The sequence below is a fragment of the Littorina saxatilis genome, linkage group LG1, assembly GCF_037325665.1.
Source record: "Littorina saxatilis isolate snail1 linkage group LG1, US_GU_Lsax_2.0, whole genome shotgun sequence".
Lineage (NCBI taxonomy): Eukaryota > Metazoa > Mollusca > Gastropoda > Littorinimorpha > Littorinidae > Littorina > Littorina saxatilis.
In genome coordinates this window covers 102,913,727-102,926,998 of record NC_090245.1, presented here as the reverse complement: position 1 = coordinate 102,926,998, position 13,272 = coordinate 102,913,727, and the positions used below count along the sequence as shown (strand labels likewise).

Here is a 13,272-nt window from a genome sequence, read left to right as displayed (position 1 = left end):
AGGGGCTCCGTGCACCTGGATTTGACAAGTTCAGTACCTTTAACCGATTCAAAACTCATCAGCCAATCTTTCTTATCAATTTCATAATTAAATTTCCTCCTCCAAAATCCAATTGCACATGGTTCAACAAGTTTCATGCTTACTAATTATTTTCTGAACTGTTGTGCGTTGTGTACTTTCTTACCACGATAAGAGGGGATATCCATCAAATCAATTTCTTCCTTTCCGTGCACCCTTTTATTAATAACATTTACAACAACAGCACGAACCATGTTATATTCCAAAATTCTCTGAGGGGATTTTCCTAAAACATCACAAATGAACTGATAGGAGACACTCTTTTCTATGTAATACATCATATACGCTAACAAGACCCTTTCTTGCCCAATCTTCAAAATACAGTACATTTCCAGCATAAACAAAATATTGGTTATTCCATAAAAGCGGATTAAATTACCCCTTCAGGCGAAATGTCTGGGATGACCCCTGCGTTGTGTTGTCCACTGACTCCGTCGTTGGTGGTTTCTTGTTCTTTCTGAAAAAATAAGAATTTAGCAGCGAAAAAAAATCGAAATCTGTTTCAAAATCTATACCGTTTGTCAAGAGAACGCATTCCCTGTCTCTCTGTCTCTGCCTTTATCGGTCTCTGTCTATATCTGTCTCTGTCTCTCTTCCTCTCTCGCTCTTTCTCTTTCTCACTGCTCGGGAAAATAACCAAACAGTAATCCTGTTAGCATCATTTCAAGCAAAGAATACCAGCTCTCCTAAGTTTAATTCGAAAATGTAAACTCTATCGTGCAATATCGCTCGATGTACAATCGGAACGTGATCGCAAAGTGTACCCGTTTTATTTTGCTCCCGAATGTGTAGAAATATAGAGTTCTGGCCTTCTACGAGAATATCAGTCTTGATTCTATTTGTCAGCATTCTAGGAATCGCTTCCCAAAATAAGTTTTAATTTGTGTACCGTAAAGTACCTTGTAAGCGCCCACCCCCCCTGTGCACCAATTCCGACCCAAAGTAGGGGGTGGGCGCTTACTAGGTACTACACCCTATGCACGAGCAGTTTTCAGTAAGAAATGTGATCTTTGATCACTTCGTAAGCATATCTTCTTTCTTTTTTCATCTTCCATTGTTTTTCTTGTTCATATTGTCATTAGAAGAGCTTGGGGAAACAAATGTCGTCGCATCCTTTTCTTGTCTGCAGAGATGCCGCTGTCGGCATCACTGTGTCTCTGTTTCCCTTGAACAAGGGGTACGTCTTCTGGATATGGGCAGCAGTCTATTTTACTTGGCCAAAGACTGTTTTCGGCAGAAATAGAGAGAGAGAGAAAGAGCGAGAGGAGGGGGAGTAGTGTGTGTGTGTTTGTGTGTGTTTGTGTGTGTGTGTGTGTGTGTGTGTGTGTGTGAGAGAGAGAGAGAGTGTGTGTGTTTCCATTGGCGTTATTATCCAAATAGTCAAGAGCTGACAGCTTAAATGCAACGGTGTACGATTTGATCCGCGGCATCTTGTAATCATTGACTTGCAGGCGTTTAGATCCAAGGCGTGCAGACACACGTGATAGGGTTTGCAAGAAAGGGAAATCCTTCACAAAACTAGCAGATCAAGTGCGGAATTTTTATTTCCCCTGATTTCAATGATGCAAAGTGGGGGGTGGGCGCTTACAGGGTACAATACCCTGTGCACGGTTTTGGACAAAAAGTGGGGGGTGGGCGCTTACTCGATACTGGGCGCTTACAAGGTACTTTACGGTAATTACCCCGATTTTTCCTGAATAAAATTATGTTTAAAGTAAGAGCACCCAAGTTGTTGAGAATTGACGAGTTATTTTTGGCATCACTGTTGAACACACTTACACACACACACACACACACACACACACACACACACACACACACACACACACACACACAGCCATATAAGCCCACCTCATTAATGACTTGTCCAAGCTCCTCCGCCAGCCGAGCGTCCCGCGCAGCAATCTCCTCCCGCTGACGCTCTGCCTTCTGCTGCTCTTCTAGCTGTTGACACACCTGCAAATCAACATAAGAGTGATACAAAGTAACAAATTTATACGGACTTCACAGTGTTCTTCCCAGACCCAGAGTACAATAGGTCAGTTGGACCTGGGTTGAAATACATGCACATACAGGTCAAAACACCTTGACCACAAAAGCATTGCTCTGTTAGATGAGCTATATATATATTTTATATGTACATATATGTATCAAATGAAAACCATCTGATGGTCGACCAAACACTGAAACAGGGGCAAGACCAACGTCTCAGATCACAAAAGCATTGTGTCAGTGACCCAAGCCTGATACCTGTACTTAGGCCAAAAAAAAAAATAGGTGTGGTTACGGTAACATAGCCAAAAAAAATAGGGTAGGTAGGTAGGCAATCACTTTTTTTTTTTTTTTTACTTTTTTTTCTAATGTGTACAAATTAAACCTACTTGACAGGGAAATAAGTGTGCGACACGGGCGCTTTCGCTTTCATTGCGTTTTTTGCACTCGGGTTTTTTTTTTTTTTCTTTTTTGACAAATGTAATAAAAAGTTATAGGATCGGCCCCTAAAAATAGGGTAGGTCGGGTTACCGTAACCACACCTATTTTTTTTTTAGGCCTTATCAAAATCTTAAGGATGGTACTTGTTTTTTTCCGATGCTAATCTGACAGGTTTTGAGGTTGGTCTAATGGCCTGGCTGATGATCGATTCTGTCCTCTTTAACGTAAGTTTAAGATGGTTTGGATACCTGTATCATTATTTACCACTAGAGTACAGCAGAAGCGCCTGACAAGAGTAACAATGGCTTAATATTCATCGACCCCTATCGCAGCATCAATAATATGCAGTGCGTCGTCTAGCTGTGCCGCTGAAACTGCGCAGGTATATTCTGCCCTTAAGGTACAAATTACACCTGCGCAGAGTCAGCGGCGCTGCATGCTGCGATAGGGATTATGACGAGTACTGGGCCTGTTTTCTTTCACGCAGCGTGTAGCGGGCTGTGAAAAAAAAGAATTACCTCAAAAAATCGCAGTGCGTAGGCTGTGCCGCTGACTCTGCCCAGGTATATTCTGCCCATTAGGTACAATTTCATGCGCACGTTTGTTTCGCGCTACGCCTGCATGTTCAAAATGTCAGAACATAATTAATACAGATGGATCTACCATGTAATATTCCCTTGTCGGCAACCAGAGGGCTCGAGAAACTTCTGATCGAAGCATTACAAATGATTTTCATATAATCCATATAATCCACAACATTCTTAATGAAAATAGCCCGAAAACGGTACAATTCAAACGCAGGACAGCGTTGACGTGAGTCGTGCACGATTCCCAAGTCGAAGGAACATTAAAAGCGATCTTTCCCGCACAAATAAAGCCTAAAATTGCCCTAAATTAAACCGTTTGTTTTTGGGTTTGGAGTTATGACACTAACCAGCAAGACAAGCTCATGCATACAAATGTAACCCTCCACCACGAAATGAGTCGCATGTCATCTCGCGCGTGTCTGCGCTAGGCTTAATATAAGTCCGGGGAGTGTCTGGTAACAGTGTGAGGGTCACCTTAGTCACAGGCTTATAACTCAAACAGTTTTCGCTCTTTTCTAAAACGGTTGTCACCACTGGATAGAGCATAAAAAACTCTTTAGCAAAATGTAAAAATATGAACATCATGCAAGTGTGACATACGACTCATACCGTGGTGGAGGGTCACATTAATATGTGAATAAAATGTTAACTTTTAATCACTGATTACTGAGAACGCTATTCTCACCTCTGGGTCAATCAATCCACAACACTGAAGGCACTTCGCAAACTTCTTCAATTTGACGATGAGTGCACACACGATCACTGAAATGCCGAAAGAAATATATGTAACAGATATGCATAGTAAAGAGGTTGTGTAATGCTATTTGCTCAGTGAGGGACAATATAACCAATTCTTTGATTTACACTTACAATCTGGAACTGAATCGAATAGTCTGTTCCGTACGAAATTTTTACTCCGGAGTAATAATCTCGTGGGAGTAATTTTCTCGTGTTACACCGGTTTTGCCATGATTTGCGACTTCTCGCCACAGTTGCACATTTCGGGCGTATTGACGGTTTAATCGCCGACCATGCATTTAATGGTGTGATGACCCTTTGCACTGTTTTATTGATTAGCAACTAATTGTAGGAGTTACAGTTATGCTAAATGTAACCGGAAACAAGTTTCAGTTTTATATTCAGTTGAGTATTGGTAGCAAAACATGTACCAGAAGTTTCTATACTCCCAAAAAATGGAGAGAAAAAAACACGCAACGGAGCAGGGCCGGACCCAGGGGGGGTTCCAGGGGTTCCGGAACCCCACCCCTGGAAAAAGTATGTACCTTGCTTTGACTTTTACTAGTTTTAGCACCAAAACAATGCTGCTCTTATCCCTCAAAACAAGGCCCAGAATGCACCAGATTGCACAGATTTTAACCGTTTTTCAAATATTTTCCGGGGGAGCATGCCCCCGGACCCCCCTAGTTCGCGCGCCTGCTTTGCAGGCGCGCGCTTGTGGCTTCGCCACTTTGCTGATTTGCCCCCCCAAAAAAGGAGGAACCCCCCCCCCCCCCCTGACAACTCATTTGGTCCGGCCCTGCGGAGTGACGTCCCCTGATGTCAAAGTGACACGATGGTTCGCTCATTCGCAAAAAATAAAGTTGGCATGTTATATTTTGTAATGTATCTGCATTCATCGGGGAGGTTGATGCTATGATTACATGGTAAGAATTTTGTGAAACCTTCGCGTTTTCTATGTACATCGTTGTTGTCTTGAAATATGCGAAAACCGTTCATTTTAGTACTCAACTGACGCTGTCGTCTGCTGTGTGCATGTACGGAGGACAGTCAATCGAATCAGTCGACTTCCAAATGCAGCATGGTCTAGCTCGAAATCTGTCAGAAAAAAAACCCACTCCTGCTTTTAGCCGCGGGGAATTTTAGGGTCAAGCATTATTGTTTGGTAATGTGGAGACGATAAGCTACATGTCACTAACACGAAGAATGAGAAGAATCTTCTCAAATGGAAAGAAGGAGCACAGGCGTATGAATACGCTCTCTGGGTTTGTTAGCATTTTAAGCGCACTGCCATTAGCCAATCAAGTGTTTCACATCAGTCATGTGACACCAGTACTTACTGACAATTATGATTATACATTGTATAACAAGACTTTAGGGCCAAGATCTCAGGTGTGAACCGAGTGCGTTAGAGACGCGTAGCTTCGGCCCTATGTTCCCCCCACAAATACAGAACTAGAAGCGTTTGGCAAGTAAGTCAATCTCAAGTTCGTGGCACATGTATAACTTGCTTTAAACGTGTCAAAGCTTTTGACTAATATTTGCTTGTTGAATGTTTCAGACGTCCTAACCTCTCTTGATGTCTCAGAACAAGTCTTACCAACTGCAACAGCACGTGTGCAGAATACATATGACCTCGAACATTGATAGACATTTCAACACTAGACTGATAATTAGGAAGCAGAGGAAGGTTAAGCGCCATTCATCAAATGCTGAAGATGAGGTTTGCAACAATGTTTTTTTGTCGTAAAAACCGTGATCTTAGGTCGATTAAAATGACTCTAAATTTGGTCGAGGTCGTTCAAGAAAATAACTTTAAAGTTGATCTGTCAGAAGCGTGAACTGCATGGCCCGCTCACTCAACCTCTCACTCACTCACTCACTCACTCACTCACTCACTCCCTCACTCACTCACTCACTCACTCACTCACTTACTTACTCACTCACTTACTTACTCACTCACTCACTCACTCACTCAATCAATCAATCAATCAGTCAATCAATTAATCAATCAACCAGTCAGTCAATCAGTCAGTTTTATCAGTAAAAACAGAAACTAAACAGTAAACTACGCAATGCCAAGCAAATCTCACAAAAGATGGGAACAGCGACAGCGGTGGAAATCAACAGGGCAAAAGCAACGTTGACTCTGCTTTTCGCTGCGTTTTCCTTGTTCGATGTGACGCAGCCAGTCTCCAATTCCTCGGCTGTACAGTTGCACGACACAGTTCGATTGAGGCAGTTGTCAACCCTGGAGAGTTTTGAAGTAAGTTTTTCAGAGGATAAGTTCAAAACAGGGTGAGGGAGCAGATTTTTAGACTGGTTAATTAAGTTAGGAAGCCTATGGATATATCTTTCTTCCCATAAAAATGATCATATAAACCACCACCTTCGCAAGAGCTACCTTTCACTTAAAGGCACTGTCCATCCCGAAGTTAACTATTCGAGAAACCGTCTCAGCTCTGCCCAGGCTTTTACATGAGAGAAGACCATTCCCCCCACTTGGACACATACCAAAATGCAACTGCCTAGCTGCTTTTCTTGTATGATTTGAGTTTTTAATGAACGAGCAAACATGGATCCGGATCCGCCCGGATGTTAGCTGAGTATGAATTGAGTGCGTTGGAGCGTTAACATTAACATAAATTGACCATTGAACACAAGAAAAACTCGTTCAAATGTTGTTAATGTGGCATAAGAAAGTTAGAAAGTTCTAGATCCATGTACTTGAGCAGCAGTCGTGAAACCTTAACTTTACCACTCAACCCCTGTAAGAATGATAAGGTATGCTTGCAAACCAAGAGTAGCCTCCCTCCCTTGGATTGCAAGGCAAGAGTTACCTCACTTGGCTTCTATATCATTCCCGTTGTTTCCAGTTTCATATTCTTTTATTCTGCTAATAAGGGCAAATGAGAAACATTAATATCACTGACATTATATGCCTGCTACAAATGAGCAGCAGATGCTGTGTTGGCCTTGAATAGAATAAAAAGAAGCTCCTAATTATTTGACATAAGGGTGAATCAGTGTGTTGCCGGATAAAATAGACAGAACAAATTATGAAATAACGTCAAAGTGTCACCATTAACGTAATTTTACATTTCAAAGGTAGATTAAATTCAAAACGTTTGACTCATTTGGCATTTGACTCCCTTCATTGAAAAAATCCAAGATAATTAGGTAGCAGCTGTAAATTCAGCACTTACACGACTGATAAGATATTCATGCATAGCAATTCTTACCTCCTGTCAATGGATGGATAACAAAGCTAGAGTAACCTCCCTCGGCATCAAGAATTTTCCAGGAATTTCTGGTTACAAGTTTGTCATTCAGTTGTTCTGCCAATAAGAGCATTAGAGAAACTCTAATGTCATTTACATTATGTGCTTGCTACACATGAGCAGTATGCGCTGCATTAGTCATGCACTATACAGGCTGTAGTCAATAATGGGGATTTCATAGTTTGAGAAAGGAAGCAATGAAGCCAATAAACTAAAAACCCAGGTGCAAGTTTATAGTTCCTTGGTAGTGTGTATGCACAGTATCTTGTTCTTAACTCTTGCCATCACTTTGTTTGTTTGTTTGCTTAACGCCCAGCCGACCACGAAGGGCCATATCAGGGCGGTGCTGCTTTGACATATAACGTGCGCCACACACAAGACAGAAGTCGCAGCACAGGCTTCATGTCTCACCCAGTCACATTATTCTGACACCGGACCAACCAGTCCTAGCACTAACCCCATAATGCCAGACGTCAGGCGGAGCAGCCACTAGATTGCCAATTTTAAAGTCTTAGGTATGACCCGGCCGGGGTTCGAACCTACGACCCCCCGATCACGGGGCGGACGCCTTACCACTAGGCCAACCTTGCCATCATTAGGGTATGGCGACCGCAGAGAGACAGACAAACAGACTGACAAACAGACAGACTTAATCGTACCGTTCGTGACAGTGAATGTCCAACTTCATGTTCCTGGATGCCTTTTTGAGCATCACTGTTACCCGGCAATTATCCAGAATTTTCCATTTGTATTAGCATGAAAATGCACGACACAAATCGCGGCGATGCCTTTCCGTCAAAGATCTGCATCACCAAGAGAGTAAATACATTCTTCGTTTCAAGATAACGTATTAAGCTCACTTTGGTTCCAGCCAGCTGAAAAGTATCCATATCGTTAAAACGCAAACAGCTCTTTTCAGAAATCCGCCTAAGGCTTTACAGCACCCCTCGGAGCAACACTTGCAAAGGGACCCGAAGCACAGAATCCATTGTGTATCTGAAAAGACAAATCCCCTCGCACTCGCGCACAAACACAAACACACACACACACACACACATACACACACACGCACGCACGCACGCACGCACGCACGCACACGCACACACACACACACACACACACACACACACACACACACACACACCTTGTGCTGACGTCATTTTTTGAGATTGTATATAAAAATATTATAAGTTTTATTTTAGACTTACAACATAGATTCCTTTACTTGCTTTGGACCATGGTAGCCTATTTCTCTTGTTTTTTTAATTCAAGTTTTTCCAGTTTAAAATAATGACAATTATTCGATTATTTCGCGGGATCCAAATATAACAGATTATTAATTTTGAATGCGTGATTGAAAACACGCTGAAATAAAGAACATGTTCATATTCCTTCAGCTCACACATACAGTTTCGCTACGGACGAAGTTATTTGACGTTGAATGTTATAGTTGGTTATTATTTTGACATGACGTCAGCTTCACGATGTAGCATTAAGTAATGAATCTCTTAAATATATATAGAAAATACTACATGGCTTGCTGTGTCGTACCAGATTTACGCGAGCTGCTTTTTTAAATACTGAACTGCGAGCGAAAGCGAGCTTTTCAAAATTTGAAAAAGCAACGAGTGTAAATCTGGTACGACACAGCAAGCCATGTAGTATTCTGTTTATCCTATACGTATTCTGTATTTGAGTGCCTTGTGCTAAAAACATCCGGAAGTGGACGCAACCAAATTGAAGAGGTCCTTCTAACGGAACCTCGATCTCTTCCAAAGCCTCAAAGCAAAGAAACGTAATTCTAGAGAGTATAGCGTGACGTGCAAGTTCGAAAAATTCTTCGAGGGGAAACAGCAAGCGCAAAAGTGTTCCCAGAATGACGTTTGTCTCGGTGACTCTGGCATCATGAGCAGTGGAAAAACAGGTCCCTGCCAGACACGTTTGACACGACCTCATTTACATGATATACTAACGTGTGAATTTAGCGATATTTGTATCTCATGGGTTGCCTCTCTCACGTAAGTAGGATAAATGAGGTTATGTTCTCGTCTAGAAGATGTTTCTGTCTGTGCAAGATAGCGTATCTGTGAATGACCAAAAACATAAGGAGTGAAGTGAACTGTGAGATGTTTTCGAAGAAAGAGACAATCATATTCCCGGAATTACATAAATGGCACAACGAGAATAGAACAATGAATGTGCGACCTTGACAGTGTGCAACATAATATTCCGGCATTGGTTGACCAGATGTTTGATAGCGCTTTTAGCGACTGTGCAAATATACATACGTCATCCACATCATCCACATAAACGTACCAAGGGAAATGATGGCAACAGGCGGAATCAGAAGAAAAGAAAGGCTGTATGTCAGTCGATCGCTAGTGTTGTTACTGCAGGGACATTCAAAGATGTGTTCACCCCAGAGATAGTCGAGGATACCAAGAAGTAGCATCACCCCTATAGCTGGAGTGGTTCCAAAGAACTTCTTCATCTCGTCAATAGCCTTCATCTTGAAACAAACAATGCAATAAAGAGAATAACAAGCTATCTTATATCATATAATATGTATATATATGTCTGCTCAACACTCACGGCTTACTTTTCAACACACCACTCCTGTCATATTAATACGAAGGTCCTTAATAATGGTCTTGCTTCGAACCGACGTTTGTTTGTTTGTTTATTTGTTGCTTAACGTCCAGCCGACTACGCAGAGCCATATCAGGACGAGGAAGGGGGGGATGAAGGGGGCCACTTGTCAAGCGATTCCTGTTTACAAATGCACTAACCCATTACTTGTGTCCCAGCAGGCTTTAGTAAAACTAAATTAATACCTACTGGAAGATTACCAGTTTCCAGTATGTTAAAATAGGCTTAACCTATCTACTGCTGGACTTACATCAGAACACTAACAGATTAAACTATACATGAATCGCGAGACAAGCGGCAAGAGAAGAGATTTTTGGAAAAAATACAGGTGAATGAGCAAGAAGGCAGAAAAAAGAAAAGAATTCATGAAAAAAAAGAGAGCATGACAGGAAAGAGGAACCAAAAATCTACCTAACAGCAAACTAGAAAGCTCCTGCGGTTCCAAAAACAGGAGGGGCCTTTAATTTCATAACCGCAGTGCCCCACTGCGGGACTTCGAACCGACGGGTTCACCCCACTACATACAGGATTATCCCCCTACTGCAAACAAAAAACAAATGGATTTTCCAAGGGATAGTGAATTTACAGTGAAACGGAGAGTGCGCACAGTCCCTATCAAAATTAAATTCACAAAAGCCAAGTTCCACACACACAGAAGTGAGGCCAGCAAGACCCGGGCAATTAAAGTTTTGCCTGTCAGTGAAAGAACCATCCATTTTCTATCTAAATACTTAATTTTTTTCAGCTACCGAGACTACTCAACAATAACAAATTATGTAATGTGTCGCAGATATAGATGCTTAACGAAACGCAACTAACAACGGGGGGGGGGGGGGGGGGGGGGGGCTAGCAGCTTATGTTCTTAAAACTGGGCACACAAAACAGAATGCAAGACTTCCTTAAATCGTGATTATGAGAACACGTTAGTGAATCTTGCATATCATTCTTTCTCCGCTCTGTTTGTTTGATCAGTGTTACTGTTCGTACCGCTGCCCGTCGCTCTGTAATAACGGCATATAATATCTACACCATTCAATCTCCCCATACAATACAATGTGTAGCATTGAAGCTTGCCAACAAAAATCAATTGATCAAATGCTTTTGTAGATGGTCTTTGGCGGGTTTTCAAAGGAGCTGCCCAGAACCGGGTGCGTTGGCGAGGAGTTGTTGCGGCCCTATGCTCCACAAGGAGTCTACAGGAATAAGTCAAGTAAGTCAAGTCTTTGGCGGGTTTTCAGATCTTTCCACCCTGGGAGTGTACCTTACGGTAGTTATTCTGCGTTCAGTCAAAATATGTGTTGCTGTCGCTAAGTAGAGTGGTTCCGAAGAACACTTTTTGAATGGGTTGAAAGTGTCAGCGGGGGCAAGTGTGCTGTACGAATGACAAGACTGTAACGAACAAAAACACCCACACAGTTCAATCGACGTCATTGTGTGTTTTCAGTCTATGTAATATAAAGTTTATTTCAAAGCAGTGGGGGAATGTTCGACGCATACGCCTCTCCTAGTATCTCTCAGTACCCGTGTACCCGTCTTTGGATTTTTCTCGTGGGTTGCCGAGACAAGTCGACATGGCTTAGTCATGTATGGTATCTATCAATCAATGAGGCTTATATCGCGCATATTCCGTGGGTACAGTTCTAGGCGCTCTGCAGTGATGCCGTGTGAGATGAAATTGTATACGGCCAGTAGATTGCAGCCATGTCGGCGCATATTTACCTTTCACGGCCTTATTCCAAGTCACACGGGTATGGTAGACAATTATTAACTGTGCCTAAGCAATTTTGCCAGGAAAGACCCTTTTGTCAATCGTGGGATCTTAAACGTGCACACCCAATGTAGTATACACGGGGGGTGGTTCGGACACCGAAGAGAGTCTGCACACAAAGTTGACTCTGTGAAATAAATTTCCGCCGAACCTGGGATCGACCTCGCGCTGGCAGCGGCCAACTGAATACAAATCCAGCGCGCTACCAACTGAGCTATATCCCCGCCCCTAGCTTGATTATTGATTGGTCGATGACTTTGCTGTTGCTGCTGTTGTTGTGTTTTGTTGTAAGTTTTGGTGTTGTTGATGTTGTTGATGGTGGTGCTGTTGTTGTTTTTGTTGTTGTTTTGCTTGCTTGTTTGTTTGTTTGGTCCTTGTCTAATTAACATTTATAGACAAGCAAAACCAAAGTGTTCGTTCGTTCGTTCGTTCGTTCGTTCGTTCGTTCGTTCGTTCGTTCGTTCGTTCGACTGTTCGTTCGTTCGTTCGTTCGTTCGTTCGTTCGTTCGTTCGTTCGACCGTCCGTTCGTTCGTTCGACCGTCCGTTCGTTCGTTCGTTCGTTCGTTCGTTCGTTCGTTCGTTCGTTCGTTCGTTCGTTCGTTCGTTCGTTCGTTCGTCAGTTCGACCGTCCGTTCGTTCGTTCGTTCGTTCGTTCGTTCGTTCGTTCGTTCGTTCGTTCGTTCGTTCGTTCGTTCGTCAGTTCGACCGCCCGTTCGTTCGTTCGTTCGTTCGTTCGTTCGTTCGACCGTCCGTTCGTTCGTTCGACCGTCCGTTCGTTCGTTCGTTCGTTCGTTCGTTCGATTCGTTCGTTCGTTCGTTCGTTGTTTTTTGGTTGTTGCTTGTTTGTTCATTTGCTTGTTTGCTTGTATTCTACCTTGTTTGCACCTCTGTTTCTATGTTCGTTTAAACCGGCACAGTTGGCCTTGCGGTAAGGCGTCCGCCCCGTGATCGGGAGGTCGTGGGTTCGAACCCCGGCCGGGTCATACCTAAGACTTTAAAATTGGCAATCTTGTGGCTGCTCCGCCTGGCGTCTGGCATTATGGGGTTAGTGCTAGGACTGGTTGGTCCGGTGTCAGAATAATGTGACTGGGTGAGACATGAAGCCTGTGCTGCGACTTCTGTCTTGTGTGTGGCGCACGTTATATGTCAAAGCAGCACCGCCCTGATATGGCCCTTCGTGGTCGGCTGGGCGTAAAGCAAAAAACAAAAACAAAAAAAAACAAAAAAATGTTCGTTTAAAATTCTCTGTTTGCTACATTGATCGTTTATTCGAAAAATGATCAGCTAAAAATACTTACAAAGGGTAACTTTACAGCACACACATCATAACAAAAATGCGAGCACAACAAAGGTAAATAAGCATGAGTAATGTGACATGGGATAGGCAGTACAAGAAGAGCGAAGGAAATTGAAAGGTTTGTACAAACAAAAGAGTGTCTCGGAAAAATAATAGCAGTTTTAAAATACAAGTACGAGTACTTATACGTCAGGAAAGGAACCAGAAAAATAATTTACCTTGACTTTCGTTCCAAAATCGGTGCAAACTTTGGTTTCAATTTGCAAAATCACGCGACTGCGACAGGAAGATCGGCTGCAAGTCTCTTGTCAAATAGTCAAGATAGCAGTTACAGCATCAACATCACTTTTGTACGCGAAAAGGCATGAGAACCGGCAATACAACGAATCACATTTACTCATGTTGTGTATTTGTTATGAAAGTCATAATTCGCGCTGATT

The 13,272-nt window shown here is 42.6% G+C and overlaps 1 protein-coding gene across 4 annotated transcripts in view; it reads right to left on the bottom strand.

The window, feature by feature from the left end:
• The window catches only part of LOC138948341 (uncharacterized), a 36,938-nt gene that overhangs the window by 3,074 nt on the left and 20,592 nt on the right, over positions 1 to 13,272 (bottom strand). The window contains exons 1-7 of one of the 4 annotated variants that reach the window (XM_070319857.1): positions 13,051 to 13,266; positions 9,434 to 9,626; positions 7,978 to 8,113; positions 5,930 to 6,087; positions 3,784 to 3,860; positions 1,930 to 2,034; positions 458 to 535 (exon numbers count right to left, since the gene is read on the bottom strand). In XM_070319857.1, coding sequence (XP_070175958.1) covers positions 458 to 535; positions 1,930 to 2,034; positions 3,784 to 3,860; positions 5,930 to 6,087; positions 7,978 to 8,113; positions 9,434 to 9,626 — 747 coding nt within the window. In that variant the 5' untranslated portion in view covers positions 13,051 to 13,266. Of the gene's footprint in view, positions 1 to 457; positions 536 to 1,929; positions 2,035 to 3,783; positions 3,861 to 5,929; positions 6,088 to 7,977; positions 8,114 to 9,433; positions 9,627 to 13,050; positions 13,267 to 13,272 lie in introns of those variants that run through there. The other 3 variants (XM_070319877.1, XM_070319867.1, XM_070319882.1) reach the window with 3 other exon arrangements.